Here is a 14,612-nt window from a genome sequence, read left to right as displayed (position 1 = left end):
GGAATTGGATGAACAGTAGGTGATCAAAGACATGGGAATTGATGGTTGGAAAAGGTAGTAGAACAACAAATGAAGGAGGGAATAGAATTCCATAGGGATGAGGAACAAATAAGGAAAGATCTCCCAAATGCTGTGGTTCGATGAGCAATTATGTATAAGTCCAAAGGCCGTGAACGAGTGTTGTGGGAATGTGCTGAGGATTTAAATTGAAGATCAGAGATGTTTGATGGACAGTGCGGACATATTTAATTTCTTAATATAAAAAGTTGGAAAGATAATTCACGTAGAAAAAGAATTAGCTTTGTCATCTAGATTTTTATTTGTATGCATCTGATTTTAAAATCTGTAAAAATAGGTACTAGTGCAATCCATTAACAGTCTTGGATTCATTACTAAATAAGATCATAGTATTTCTTGACTGAAGGCTGATACAAGTATGTGATGAGAATAACAACTAACCCTCCAAGTTTACTTCCCAACCCAATAAAAGGCCAGGTACCCACCTTTTTTTTTTAGACCTACACCAAAGATTTCGAACACCAACAAACTTGGGTCCGAGAGTTTGTAGTATATTACCTTAATATAGATCCCATTTATAGGTTGTGTATTTGTTTTCAAAATTTTTTTAACTAAGTATATGGTTCATTTAGTATTACCAACTAAGGAAACTTTTTTTTTATTTTCATTGAAAAAAGTTGTATTTTTATTTTTTAATTACTTATATACAGCAAATTAGATTTTTTTTTCCTTACCTTAAGAATTCATTATTTATTATATTATATTTTTTTTAACAATTTATTTTTCTATAAGAACTTTTTAAAATTTAATTAAATAAATTAACATGACTTAAAAAATAACTTCATTTTTAAACTATTTTATTGCACATTGTATGTCATTTTACTGCTTTGAAATGTGTTCTCTGTCTCTATGGTATGCTTTTTGTTATTACAATGTAAGTATTTTGGCAGTAATTAAGTATTTTTCTATTACTTTTTTTTTTTTTTTAATAAAGCAATAATTACGAAAATAGAAAAATATATATTTGATAAATTAAAATTTATTTTTCACTTCTAGTTATGGATTATTTTAACCCAAAACAGATTTGTTTTCATTAGTTATCTTATTTAGAAATAATACAACTGGGAGAACAATGGGCTCTCATAATCAGCTTGTAGTGGTACACATTGGTTTTATAAATAGATCCAAGATATTTTTGAACTCTAACCCATCGTAGTGCACAATGGGCAAGTGTTATGTTTGCTCTAAACCGGCAAAACAAACATGTACTGGCTGCAAAGAAGCTGTTTACTGCAGCAAAGAACACCAAATTGCACACTGGAAACAGCACAAAGTTAAATGTAGACCATATGAGGTGAGGTTTTGATATATGTTGTATTAATTTTTTTGGCTTCATAACCTTATTTAAAAAAAATGGTTCATTCAAAGGAATTTAAATTAAATATTTTATAAAGTGAGGAGAATTCTATGAGTCTAATCAGAATGCATTTATTTATTTTTTTAAATCACACTTATAGATTCAAAAAAATCCTGAATTAGGACGTTTCTTGATAGCAACACGTGATATACCACAAGGAACTAAATTGATTTCTGAACATTGCTTAGTCCTCGGCCCTAAGACTTCTACTGAACCATTATGCCTGGGATGTTATCAACCTTTAGATCCCGAAACTAGTTCAAGGTATGTGATATCAAATTTCTTTTTAAATATTTATTTTTTAACTTCGAATTATTATTTAACATTTTAATCCTTAAATAGAATTAGTTATAAAATTAAAAAAAATAAATAAAATAAAGAAAATACTATCCAGATAAAGTATGATTTATGTTCTAGAATTGGTAGTTCATGATCAAAAATGTTTTCAAAATTAAATTCTTAAAACAAAATTGTACTTGATCTTTAATTATATTATGGTTACATAAAATAATATTTATATAATAAAATATTTCCTGATTTTTATTTTTGGTAAAAACAATTTACAGGAAAGATTAATTAAACTGGGTTTAATTTATCCGAATCAAAAAGGACATTTTGCACCACAAAATTTAGTTCAATTAAATGTATTTATTATATGTATTATTTTTTTTCAAATACTAAACATATAATTTTACTGTCATTATAAAATAAATAATTAATCTATTAGAAATAAATATCAGAAAAATTGTTGTGATAAATATCATTCTTAATAAAAAAAATTAGGTTCTTTTTAATTATAATTAATAAAATTACCAATGATCCATCTTAATTAATAAACAATCCATATGATTATAATTAAAATAAAACTTTTTGAATTCAGAGAAAAATTTTGTAGTTTTAGTTTTATAAACAATAATAAAGTATTACCAATCAATTCGATCTTTCTTATAAAAAGTCTTTATTTTTGATTGAAAAGATAAAATAATAACAATTATTGATCTTTTATTTCTCAGAAATTTTTAATTTTTATAAATTTACTACTAGACCCGGGAATGCTTCGCAATTGCTAGCTTTAGGTATGTAGATGGATATTACACTATGTAACATTGAAATTATTCAAGTGAATTACACCCTAAAATTGTTTATAAATTATAAGTTTTTATTTTGATGAAATTCTTATAGTTGATAATAATGAATTGGAGTTTAGTTTTGTGAAAAGAAATAATACAACGTAAAAAAAAAAAGTATAAATTTATAGGATGGACAAATAGGTTTCAACTTTTCTTTTTTTAAAATTGTTTGAATAAAAAATTTACAGGGAAGATAAGATGATACACATGGATTATTAGTTAGAGAATTGGTAAAGTTTTTCCTATTAACATTAAATAAGATAAATTTCTTATTTCTAACGTGAGCTGATGTTTTGTTCAGATCAAATAATCACTTGATATATTGACTATTATAATATTCTACTATTCATTTTCTATATTATTAAATATGCACTCATTTATGAATATTTGAAAAAAATTTCAGATGCCCATCGTGTGAATGGCCAGCATGTGATGCGGGATGTCCCGGATTAACGATGCAAGACCATCACTTACCAGAGTGCATTGTTTTCAGCCGGAATCCATTGCCTGCTAGAATTGGAAGAATTAAGTATTAACTTACATTCAGTAATACTATAACACATTAACGCATAATTAATTAATGTGCTAAGGTATTTGTGCAATTTGGAACAGTGGAGGAAATTATTATCTGTGGTTTAATACTAAAATAATGTAAGAAAATATATGCTTAAGTTGATTCTGGTTATTAAAAAAATGTCATAATGATGACAATAGAGTAAAAGTATCATCAAGAAGCTATAACTTTATAAATTATCTTTCAAATCGTTTCATGATGGCTAGAACACCAGTCACTGGTTTGATTTGATCTTTTTTTTTTTTTTATTGAAGCATATTGAAAAAAGTCTTTCTGTTTAAAATTTTGTCTTATTTCCTATACATTCTGCCGATATATGTTAAAATTTGATTAAAATAAATATTGACGATAATTAGGCTGTAGTAATTATTATAATTAATTTGTTTTTTTTTCAGTTACGATGCAGTTTTTCCCCTGAGGTGCCTTCTAATGCAAAAGAAAAATCCCAAAAAATGGAAACAACTTCTTTCATTAGAATCTCATTTCAGTCATAGGGATAATACAACAGACACATACCAGTAATGATATATATTTTTAATTTCTTTTTGTATAATAGAAATTTACTGATAAAATATAAACACACGTAAAATCGATCCCATCCTATCTATCTCAATTATGTGGTTCTGACAGGAGAAGAAAATTCATATTTAATTGCTGGTTTCAAATCAGAATGTGAGAACAGAATATACCTGAAAGATTACTTTTTGGACTCAAACCGATTCTAAAATGAGTAAATTATATATCTTGAAAACTTTTTTTAAGCAATGACCCTACTTTCTCTTTTTTAAGTGATTAAATTAAAGTAATTAAATCTGTTATGCTACATACTATGAAGGGTCAGGGGTTCAGTACTTTGTAAGGGAGTACTGTTACTAGACTAACGGTTTTACAAGGAGGTAATTTGGTCAGAATCACACTTGACTTCCGGATTTTTACCCGATTAAGGGTACCCAATTCAGGAGGCTGGGTGGGCCCTAGGAGAGTGTAAGAGTTGACTCATGGCTACAGTGTAGCATACAATTATTTTCTGTCCAGCCGGATTCGAACTCGGGTCCTTGGAGTTAGTAGCCACGGGCCTTACCCCACTGCAACCCATACCCCTTAAGTGATTAAAGAAGTAATAACATAAGTTTCATATTTTTAAACTGATCTTAATTTAATAATATTGATAATTTCATTGTTCTTGCTGACTCTCAATTAATAGTTTCTTTCTTGGAAAAAATTAATTAAAAAAAAATTTTAAATATAAAAGAAAGAAGGTCTGGGTCAAAAAGTAATTAAACTATTTATTGTGGGCCAACGTTTTGCCCCACTTAGGGCTTCATCAGGGTTAAAAAAGATACAAACAACTAAATAATAAATAACATGAAATAAAAGTAAACTGAGGCAAAATTTATATAAAAATGAACAAAGAAAATAAAAATATCATTTAAATTGTGCTTATTTTTATATAAATGTTCATATATTTTACATCAATTTTAGCCACTTTTAGTTTACTTTTATTTCATGTTATTTATTCTCTTACTTTGTTACATTACATCTTCCTTTCATACATTACGCACAGTCAATCAATGATCTTCCAATTTTGTTTTAAGTATCCATGCCAATATTGTGGACAAATTCTGAAATGGTATATTCTATACTTTTATCTATTTTCAGGGAAATTGAAGAAAAGATTTCGAAATACCTCAAAGAAAACTATCTATCCTTCCTAGAACCTGGAATTATTACAAATACTTCATCAGAAGTTATACACGTGATTTGTGGCATTATTGAAGTAAATGCACTCGAAATTGCTACAGGTATTTTTTAATAAAATTTAATAGTAATAATACAAGTGCATAATTCTCAATTATTTAAATTTTTTTAGGAGATGGAGAAGTAATGGCAATTTATCCAAATGCGTGTCTGATGGAACATAGTTGTATACCTAACGTTAAGTACACATTCAATCTAGAAGATTTCAAAATATATGTTGAATCATGTGATGATATCAAAAGGTAAATTTGCGAATTTTAATTGACATAAATTAATTTTTCCTAAATACAATAACAATAAACTAACCGATTACTTAGTAATCATAGTTTGAGTTGTTTAGAATCAAAACCAATTAATTCCATTTTTCAAAATTTTTACAGTGAGAAAAAATAGAGCAAAATATTGATTTTTGGAAAAGTTAGATCAAAGTTTAAATTATTTTTCCTATTGGATCCAAGGAATGATCTAAAATTCGTTATTTTTCAGTTTCAATGCATACACAGAAATTTTCTTGGGCTCTAGTGAGCAAAGAGTATGGATGATTCATTTATTTATACAAAATTTGCTTTTTGGAAATTACCCCAACGCAAATTTAGACATCTCTGATCATAATATTATTACATTGATCACTAAAAGCATTTTTTTTTTTTTTTTTTTTGGGGAAATCTTAATTTTTGAAAATATTTATAATAATATAAATTGAGTACAAATTAAAAAAACTAAAAGCAACATTAAAACTAGAATTAGTAACTAATATTATCAATTACAATAAAGGTATTTTTATTATTATTCAATTGCTAAAACTTTATCAAAGTAACTAAACACAAACTTGAAGTCATTTTATAAAAACTATTATTTTAAATTTTAACAGGAGTATTTATTAATCAAGTTACTCAACCAAGTATCTATAATTTGATACCCTAGAAATGTAATAATACAATATCCTCATATCATCGATCTTTTTGAGGTTTAAATATATTATTACTTTTAATATTTTCAAATAAGGAAGAACTATGGATCAAAACGGTTCTGATTAAAATCTTCACTTTATATTCAAGTTTTGTTGAGGTCTAAGGGTTTTAGATCAATTAATTCTAAACTAGTGGTAAACGATCATTTAAACTTAACTTTTTTTCTAATTAAGTTTTGATTCTCAATGACTCATATCTCTTGTAAGCTTATTATTTTTAATTGTGTAATTGATTCATTTGGATTTTTTGGGCAAAAATTTGGTTGCTGGAAACAGCTAAGACAACTAAAATCAATCCTCCCATATATATTGATCTAAATTAGTTTAACATCAGTCTTAATCTATAATTTTCAGTGGAGAACATCTCTGTACCATGTACACTCATACACTTTGGGGTACTGCGGCTAGGCAGGATCACTTAAAAAGAACAAAATATTTCACTTGCAAATGCAAACGATGCATAGATCCAACCGAACTTGAAACTAATTTCAGTACGCTTAAATGTATCAGCTCTTCTCCGTTAGATGTTGTAAGTATACTGATATTTCTTTATTTATATCTGAAACAATGAAGTGCATTTTTTATTCTTATTTCCTTTTTTTCAGACTGAAAAATGTGATGGTTTGGTTATTGCCAATAACGGAGATGAAAATTCTGACTGGTCATGTACTAAATGTCCTTTAATACTATCTGCTAATCATGTGTCAGATTTAGTGTCGAGGCTTGGAGCCCAGGTGGATGCTGCAATGGAGGTTATTTATTAATTGTATATATGAAAAAAAAATATCGAGGTGTTAATAGTTTACTGTAGATTGATATGATAAGAAGATGGTCGTGGGTACAGTCAGTAAAAATACAAAAATAAAAAACTATTTATTTGTGTCTTAAATTATAAGCACAAATAAATAAGTTTTGTTTATTTGTGTTTCTTAGTTTACCACTCCCTCGACCATCTCCTAATAACAAAAACAAATACTGAAAGATTGTTGATTGGTGTTTACAATTAATATAAGGATGATGGTCCAGGTGCAGTTCAAAAGCAACTCAAATCTTATAAAAAGTATTTATTAAGAATTAACGTTTCAGTTCGCCCATTTCGCATGGTTTCATCAGGGCTAAAATATGTTTGTATATTAGTTGTTTGTATCTTTTTTTAGCCATGCAAAGAGTGACCTCATAAAAAGAGCATTATAATTGGGAAAAAGCTATAAAGAGAAATCATAAACTAAAAAATAGTATGATTAATTTTTAAGATCTATTTAAAGTTCAAATAAAAAAAGAAATAAAAGCCCTTAAATCATTGTTGATGGCCTTCGTTGAAATTATTTTTAAAAATAGCATTTTAAAATTTTATCTAGCACAAGAAGAGTGTTCAGAAGAAAGTTAAAAAAAAAATGTACAAACTGTCTATAACTGTTGTTAACATCTGTTCCTCTTTTTCATTTTTTATTTCTTTCAATACTTTGTGATCATTTATTACAAATCATTACTCCCAAATCTTAAATTAAACAAATTTTTCTGGTACACCAAAAAGTTTTGATAGGAGTTAAATATTTTCATTGAAACAAAGATTAACTAGCACTTTCATATACATGTATTTTCTCTAAATCTTTCACATGTTAAAGTTTCAGGATAATCATTCTCTGAGTCAAATCAAGATGCTGATTTTTGTTATTAATTTTCAATTAACAAAATGTCGACTAATTTGGCTAGTTTTAAAAATGATTCCCATGTTGTGTTAACATGTTGAAGATGTAGAGAAAATATATTTATATGAAAGTAGAAGGTAATCATTGCTAAAAAAACAATGAAACAATTTTTGTGAAATTAAAGCGCATGAGAGAAAAATTTGACCCAATTCGTAAAAATCATGAACTTTTTATTCAGAGAAACATATTATCCAAACAACAGAGCATTCTTTCTATTGGTGCTATATTTAAAACTCAAGTAAAATTCCTCAAATCTATCTTACACTTACTAAATAAAACGTTATAAATGTATAAACTATTAAATACAAATTTAATTTAGAGCTTTATAACTCAGAAATTAGATTGTTAGTGAATAATGTTTCTTTTTAAATCCACTCATTCAGGGCCGAGGAAAAAGAGAGTTATAGCTGGGATAAAGAAGTCATACTATACCCATTAAAAATATTGGTTTTTGACATCATCCTGTATTATTGATAACCACAAAACGAAGAAATTTTAAAAGCATTAAATTTATTTAATCATGTCTTGTTATTATTAAAAGATTTCAAAGTAACAGTCTCTGGAATAACACTCAATTACTAATCATTAGAGTTGTTAAAAAATAATGCAAAAGCTGTATTTTTAATGCCATTTTCTTTTCTCTTACGAGCAGGAACCTTCAGTTGGAAAGCTGGAAAAACTTATATCTAATCTACAAAAATTACTTCATCCTAACCACTACCACTGTTTCACTGTCGAACATTCTCTGATCCAACTATGGGGGCGAGAAGAGGGTTATCTCCACAATCAGATGACGGATTCTCTTCTTAATAAAAAACTAGGTAAAAATTTTGTCATATAATAATAGAGTTAGATGTTGGAACCAATGGTTTTACCCTTGCCTATAATGTAGGCCAGGGATTCTTAACCTTTTTTTTGTAATGGAACCCTTTCAGTACTAGTAGGGTAAATAGTGGAACCTTTTTGGTACTATTAGGGAAATAGTGAAACCCTTCTGGTAAAAAAAAAGGTAAATGGTGGAACCCTTACATTATCATTTGATACAAATATAATTTTAAATGCCTTTTTTTAACAAAACTTAAGAAAGGCTAAGATAAAAAAACATGTGCGAAATTGTAGAAAATCTGAGGTAGTGAAGCTCAAAACTGGTTGGAGTTGACATGAAATGACCTTTTCCTAAATTATTTCATGAAACCCCAGGAAGAGGTTCGTAGAACCCCAGTGTTCCATGGAATCTCAGTTGGGAATCTAGTGTAGAATTGTGGTTCCTACCCTCACTCCTAACTTTTGCTTATGGTGATGAATATTAATTCACTTAAAAAAATAAAAATAAATTGTCTACTTACTTATTCAAGATATTTAATACAATATTCATAAGCTACTATTCTATAATAGAAAAATCTCTAGTATATCATACTGCATTTGTGTAAAGTATATTTGTATCTCAAATTATATACAATGGGTTCGCTAAGCCTTTTTTTAAATATAAAATATCTCTAATTTGCAGAAACATGCAGGAGATTGGAGACTATTACAGAAACATTAGATCCTAAAGGAGTAAGGACCGGTCTTTATACTGGAGTTTGTTTACTAGAAGAAAGTTTGGCATTGTCAGAAGTAGCCAAAAGGAGTAAAGACTCAGTAACTGTCGAGAAAACTATGAGGGATGCAAGGAATGCATTGGAAAAAGCTAAAGATGTCTTAGACGATACAGGACCTGGATCAAAACTGACATCTGTTATTAATATGACTTACAACAACGTGATGAACGAGCTCAAAAAATTCAAAATTGTTGAATTAACATAACAGTGCTTATAGAATCCTGAAAATATGTGTTTACACTGTTTTCTTAAATTTCTATTTCATATTTATTATAAATTCATTACATTGTAAAAAAAACAAAACCTTGTATAAGCACATGAAAACGAAAAAGTACATCCTTTTTGAGTCAATACATATCTACTGACAGTTTTGATTTATTTAAAGTTACCTATATCTCACCACTTGTTATAAAATTGTCTTAATGAATTGTGAAATTACTTAAAACATACCCATAAAGAGAAATTTGTGAAAAATCGCAGTGGTCTCAATGTTTAACAAGGTAGGTGTTTAAAGGTTTTATTATTCTAGATTATAACCTATTAACCATAAAACATTTGTATTGAAAATGATAAATTCATTAATTCAAAGTGACACTAATCTAAAAATAAAATTCCTTCTTACCTTAGTTGGAGTACATAATAAATTACACTAAATAAACTTAAAACATAACATAAGAAAGAGTTGCCATAGTTAAAACTTAATATTTATTATTAAAAAATAAAATATTACTTTAGTTCTTATTTTGGGGAATAAATGTTTTACTATAAAATATAGCTTTTTTTTAAAAACTTTTTCAGGTTTTTATTTTAACTTTAAAATAATATTTTTGATAAACATCACGATTCTGCATGGTGTGATGACAAAACTTAATTTTAAAAGAGTAAATTTTTCTCATATTTCCAACAAATCAATGAACTTAGAAACTCTCTTGGAACTAAACACTCTACAAAATCTCATAGATCATGTTTTCTAGTTTTATTTAAATCTATACCAGTATCATTTTCAGATCTTTGATGTGGAAGGGACATACTTAACATAAATGACTAGAGTTTAACTGATGATATGGAAAACTGTAAAAAGGTCTCGCCTTTCAATTGATTGCAAATTACATATTTACTAAACAATATTTAAACTTTATAAATGCTCAAACCTACAAGGTTGAATTTTGTGGGATAACTACATTTTTTAGCATCAGCGGCATCCAATCCCTTCAGTCCAAAATATTTCTCACAAAGCTCTGTGCTATTTGAAAAACTATTTCTTACATCATGGCATATGAGATAGAAAGTAATATTTCACAATAAACAGTTTATTCTTTGTATACATATATTTTATGATCCATGCCTTTTACCAAATAGTAGCAATAAGTGAATGAGCGGGAATTCAAAAAACTTTTATTACCCTTGTAAAATATCTTTTAAATTCAGTCCATAGCATTAAAAATACCAGTAAATATTATATTATTAATTTAAAATTTCAAGCAGAATATACAAAGCAAAGCAGGTCTATTGTCATATTACTAATTGTATCATCAGTCACTACGAAGTAGATAAGAAGACCAAGATGGATGTGTATAAGTCCCAACATGTTTTTATGTACCTACATTGACTTAAACTGGAGATGGCTAGACCATGTCGGACAAGGATAGCAGTCTTATATCAGCAGAAGAAATGAGGTTCATCCATAGATCTATATAGAAAACTAGGAGGAATCGCTTTAGAAACAAGTGTGTAAGAGAGCAACTAGAAGTTTCTAAACTCAAAACCACTCTGGAAAGATGACAGCTCTAGTAGTTTGGACATGTCTGCTACAGGAATGATGACAAGGATCCTATAAAGATATTGGACCTGAAGACCCACTGGAAAAAGACTACATGGACGTCGGAGGTAAAAGAGGCCAACCCTCAACCAAATGAAGCAGTAGAGAAAAAGGCTCTACTGGATAGAGGCTCCTCTGTTGTGGAACTTAGAGAGGATTTTTATAAATAAAGACAAAGAGTATGTTTCACCAATAGATGCCATGACAGACTGTTCTAGACCCAATGGACATCAAGCTTTCCTATGCCAGATCAGTGTCACCATCTACTGTTTTATTCTACAAACAAAAAAATAAAACTTATTTTCTACAACAAACTCTAGTAATGGCATAAGGGGAAGATTGGGAAGAAGAAAAATCATTTTTAATTTGTGCCGATGAAAAAAAAAAGTCAATTAATCGCTTTAAAAAATGGAAGTGCTATACAAGTTTTTATATCACAAAAAATAAGTTCTAATGAAACTATGAACAGCTGCTTTAGTCCTTTGAAACAAATTTCATATCAAGAGGAGTTCTAAGATCAAGCGTTGCTCGCTTAGTGATAAGTTAATTTTTATATGTACTATGGTTGTCTACTTCCTGATTTCATCCCATGTTTTATGGTTCTATTTTTTTTTTTGTTATCTACCTTGATATGTACATATGAAATAAAAAAAAATATTAACAAACATTTTAATTAAAGAATATAATGGAGACTCACATGCCCTTTCCACACTGGAGATGATTCTATCAAAGACTGCATGTTCACTTAGAATGTTTCGATTTCTCCCGCATATTTCTTCATACAAGTTTTCCTACAAAAAAAAATTCAAATAGATCAATAGGTGTTTTAGAAAATCAATGAAATAAAAAATATTCATCATTAATATAGTTTAGTTAGAATATGCGTTTTAGCTATATATAATGTCAACAGCCATCATCAATGACTAATCTAAGTATACACTGTTATCCTATTCTGATTATTTTAAAATGGACATTTCTTGTTAAAATAGGAAGCATTGTACTTGCAATGCATTCTTTTATATACTGCTTGTCTCGGTAATTTATACCTAAATAATGTTAAACAGAAACATAAAGTAATGCAATAATACTACAAATTTAAACATATGCAGAAGGCATGCAACTATGCATTACAATATGTTTTTATATATGTATATATAGTTGACTGTAAATATTTAAATATAAGTAGATGGTCAGGGTTGCGGTCAAAAAAAGAAGAACAAATAGTTTAAAACTATTTTAATGTCCGACGTTTTGCCCCACTTTGCAAGGCTTCATCAGGGCTGTTCAAAGCGAACGGTTGAACAGAAGTAGAACCTGTTCTGTGTTTTGTAACTATTTTGTTTCTCTTTTGACCGCAACCCTGACCATCTTCTTATATATCAATTTTTACGGTCAACTATATATACATATAAATAAATATTATGAAATAACAGGATCTAAAATCACAGTAAGCAACCACTTGATGAAGAAAATGTTAAAAGAATCTGATTTTATACATGTGAAGCTAGTTTTATCAACTGAAATATATAATTTTAAATTAATATTCAGCGAAATTAATTCTTAGATCATACCTGCAATAACTTTTATAGAGATTATTATTTTGTTGATTTGACATAATAGGTATTCATTTTTTTGCTGAAATACTTACAGAATTGATTCCACAGTAATAATGTATGATTCCTGAAGATGCAAAGTTAGACATCTTGTATCTAAACAGTGAAATATGTACAGAAAGTAAAAGTTTATAGTACTTACCAACAAATGCTGTTCCAAAAATATTTGGCTAGTTAGATTGCCAATATGTTGTTAATAAAAGACTCTTTTGACTGAAAAATATATAAATTTGGATTTGAACAGAAAACTTTTTAAGAACACTATTTATTTCTAAGTGTGATCTATGGTTCTTTACAAATGAATTTAATTTTGGAGGGAACTGTGGATTATAGAAATTAGTGACCATGAAATTATAACTAGGTAAATATAATATAATAACTAAAAAGTATTTTAAATATATTTTATTATTATAATGTAATGGTTAAAGGAAGTAAAATTTATATAAATTAATAATATTATTGCCTCTGATGGTCATGACAGGAAGTTTTATTACATTTTTTTAAGAGAAAATTTAAAATACTTATTTGATTTAATTACGAATATCGGTAAATAAAATAAAATAAGTTAGATAAATGTATTTTTAAATTATAAAAACGATAATTAAAGAATATATAATTATGTTGTTTCAAGGTTGGTAACATGTAAGAGTCAGTAGTTTTTCATTCGTTCGGTTTCAAAAATGATTTCTTCACTTGAGAATTTTGAAAAGGTATATTTTCCTATAAAATTCCTGTTTAAATTTCTGTATATTTCATGTTTATTATGTCTTCATTTTATATACAATGTTTCCGATATAGACATCTACATTTCGTGTATTTTAACTATAGGTTTTAGAACAGGTATTTTAGCATCAGTCTTTTCATAAGAGTTTCTAATATCAGTTCGCGATCATTATATTTTCCTTCAAGAAGAAGTTTCTAGTTGTTTTTTATTTAGTTTTTCAATAATATCTTAAATTGTAAATTTGTGACTTTTTTTTTTTTTAATATATAATACTTTAGATTCCATTTCAAATAGCCATTACTAAACGTCGTTTTGTGGTAGTACTCGGCTTCCAATTATTATCTTCCTATAAACTTGGGAAAGGTTTTAACGAAACTATAAAGATGTGTAGCAACAGGTTTTGAAGAACGCCAAAAGTTCAGACAAAAACCATCCATGATGGCGTCCAAGTTGAAAGCAGTCAAAGTACACTTTATTAAATAAAGACAAATTGAGCAATTCGAAATCTTTCATAACCGTTATTTTTCTCGTATTTAAACGAATTATAAAATTTTAAATGAAAACATATATTTTTTTTTACAAAAAACTATTTCGAAAAAGTCCTCAATTAATAATTCGATCTAGATAAAAATCTCAAGAGAAAACGAATGTTTCCGAAAGTAGGCGGAGGTGACCGATTGTAATAATAACAAACTTGTCGTTTCATGTATATTAAATGATTAAGACTATTACAGCCTGATGTATGGTGAAGTATATGAGGTCTTGTTGCTTCAATGCAAGTGTGATATAAGAATTAAGGATAATGAATTGTTTTATAAGATTCGTCTTTGGAGTTACCAGATGTTCAATTGTTTTTTGTTCATACACCAAAGCTAGGCAGCTTTAACACCTTTTATAATGGCACTACTTCCACAGTCTATTCATATCTCTTTCTTACAGTCTCTTAGAGCAGATATATTCAAATGATGACCTGCCATAGTTTATTAGGTATTAAATTTACAATATTAAGTACACCATACAAAATACAATCAGATATTTTTATTTAAGTAACTCTGTTACTGATACACCTAATGAAAGTGACCATTCCAACTGTAATTAATGATATAGTTTTATTTTTATTTAAAGAGGTACTCAGGTTAAAAAGGAAAAAAGCCACCCCATGACCTAAATTTTCTCAATATAGGTTCTAATGTCCACTCTTTAAATTTCCAAGAAAAACATTACATTTCATGTTCAAAAAAATCCACTGAGGAATTATTTGACCAAAATAAAAAAATCT

General features: G+C 27.9%; 1 protein-coding gene across 1 annotated transcript; it reads left to right on the top strand.

Moving 5' to 3' along the window:
* Positions 1–1,200: 1,200 nt before the first annotated feature.
* On the top strand, positions 1,201–9,547 carry LOC106684754 (SET domain-containing protein SmydA-8). The gene is made up of 10 exons (XM_014427006.2): positions 1,201–1,372; positions 1,536–1,699; positions 2,969–3,094; positions 3,535–3,657; positions 4,799–4,941; positions 5,010–5,139; positions 6,222–6,396; positions 6,473–6,619; positions 8,229–8,397; positions 9,084–9,547. Exons 1-10 carry the CDS (start codon positions 1,241–1,243, stop codon positions 9,380–9,382), a joined length of 1,608 nt encoding a protein of 535 aa, XP_014282492.1. The 5' UTR covers positions 1,201–1,240; the 3' UTR covers positions 9,383–9,547.
* The last annotated feature ends 5,065 nt before the right edge of the window (positions 9,548–14,612 follow it).

This window comes from Halyomorpha halys, unplaced genomic scaffold (genome assembly GCF_000696795.3).
Source record: "Halyomorpha halys isolate HHAL.00 unplaced genomic scaffold, Hhal_1.1 Scaffold611.1, whole genome shotgun sequence".
NCBI classification, from domain to species: domain Eukaryota; kingdom Metazoa; phylum Arthropoda; class Insecta; order Hemiptera; family Pentatomidae; genus Halyomorpha; species Halyomorpha halys.
This window is presented reverse-complemented; position numbering and strand designations above follow the sequence as displayed.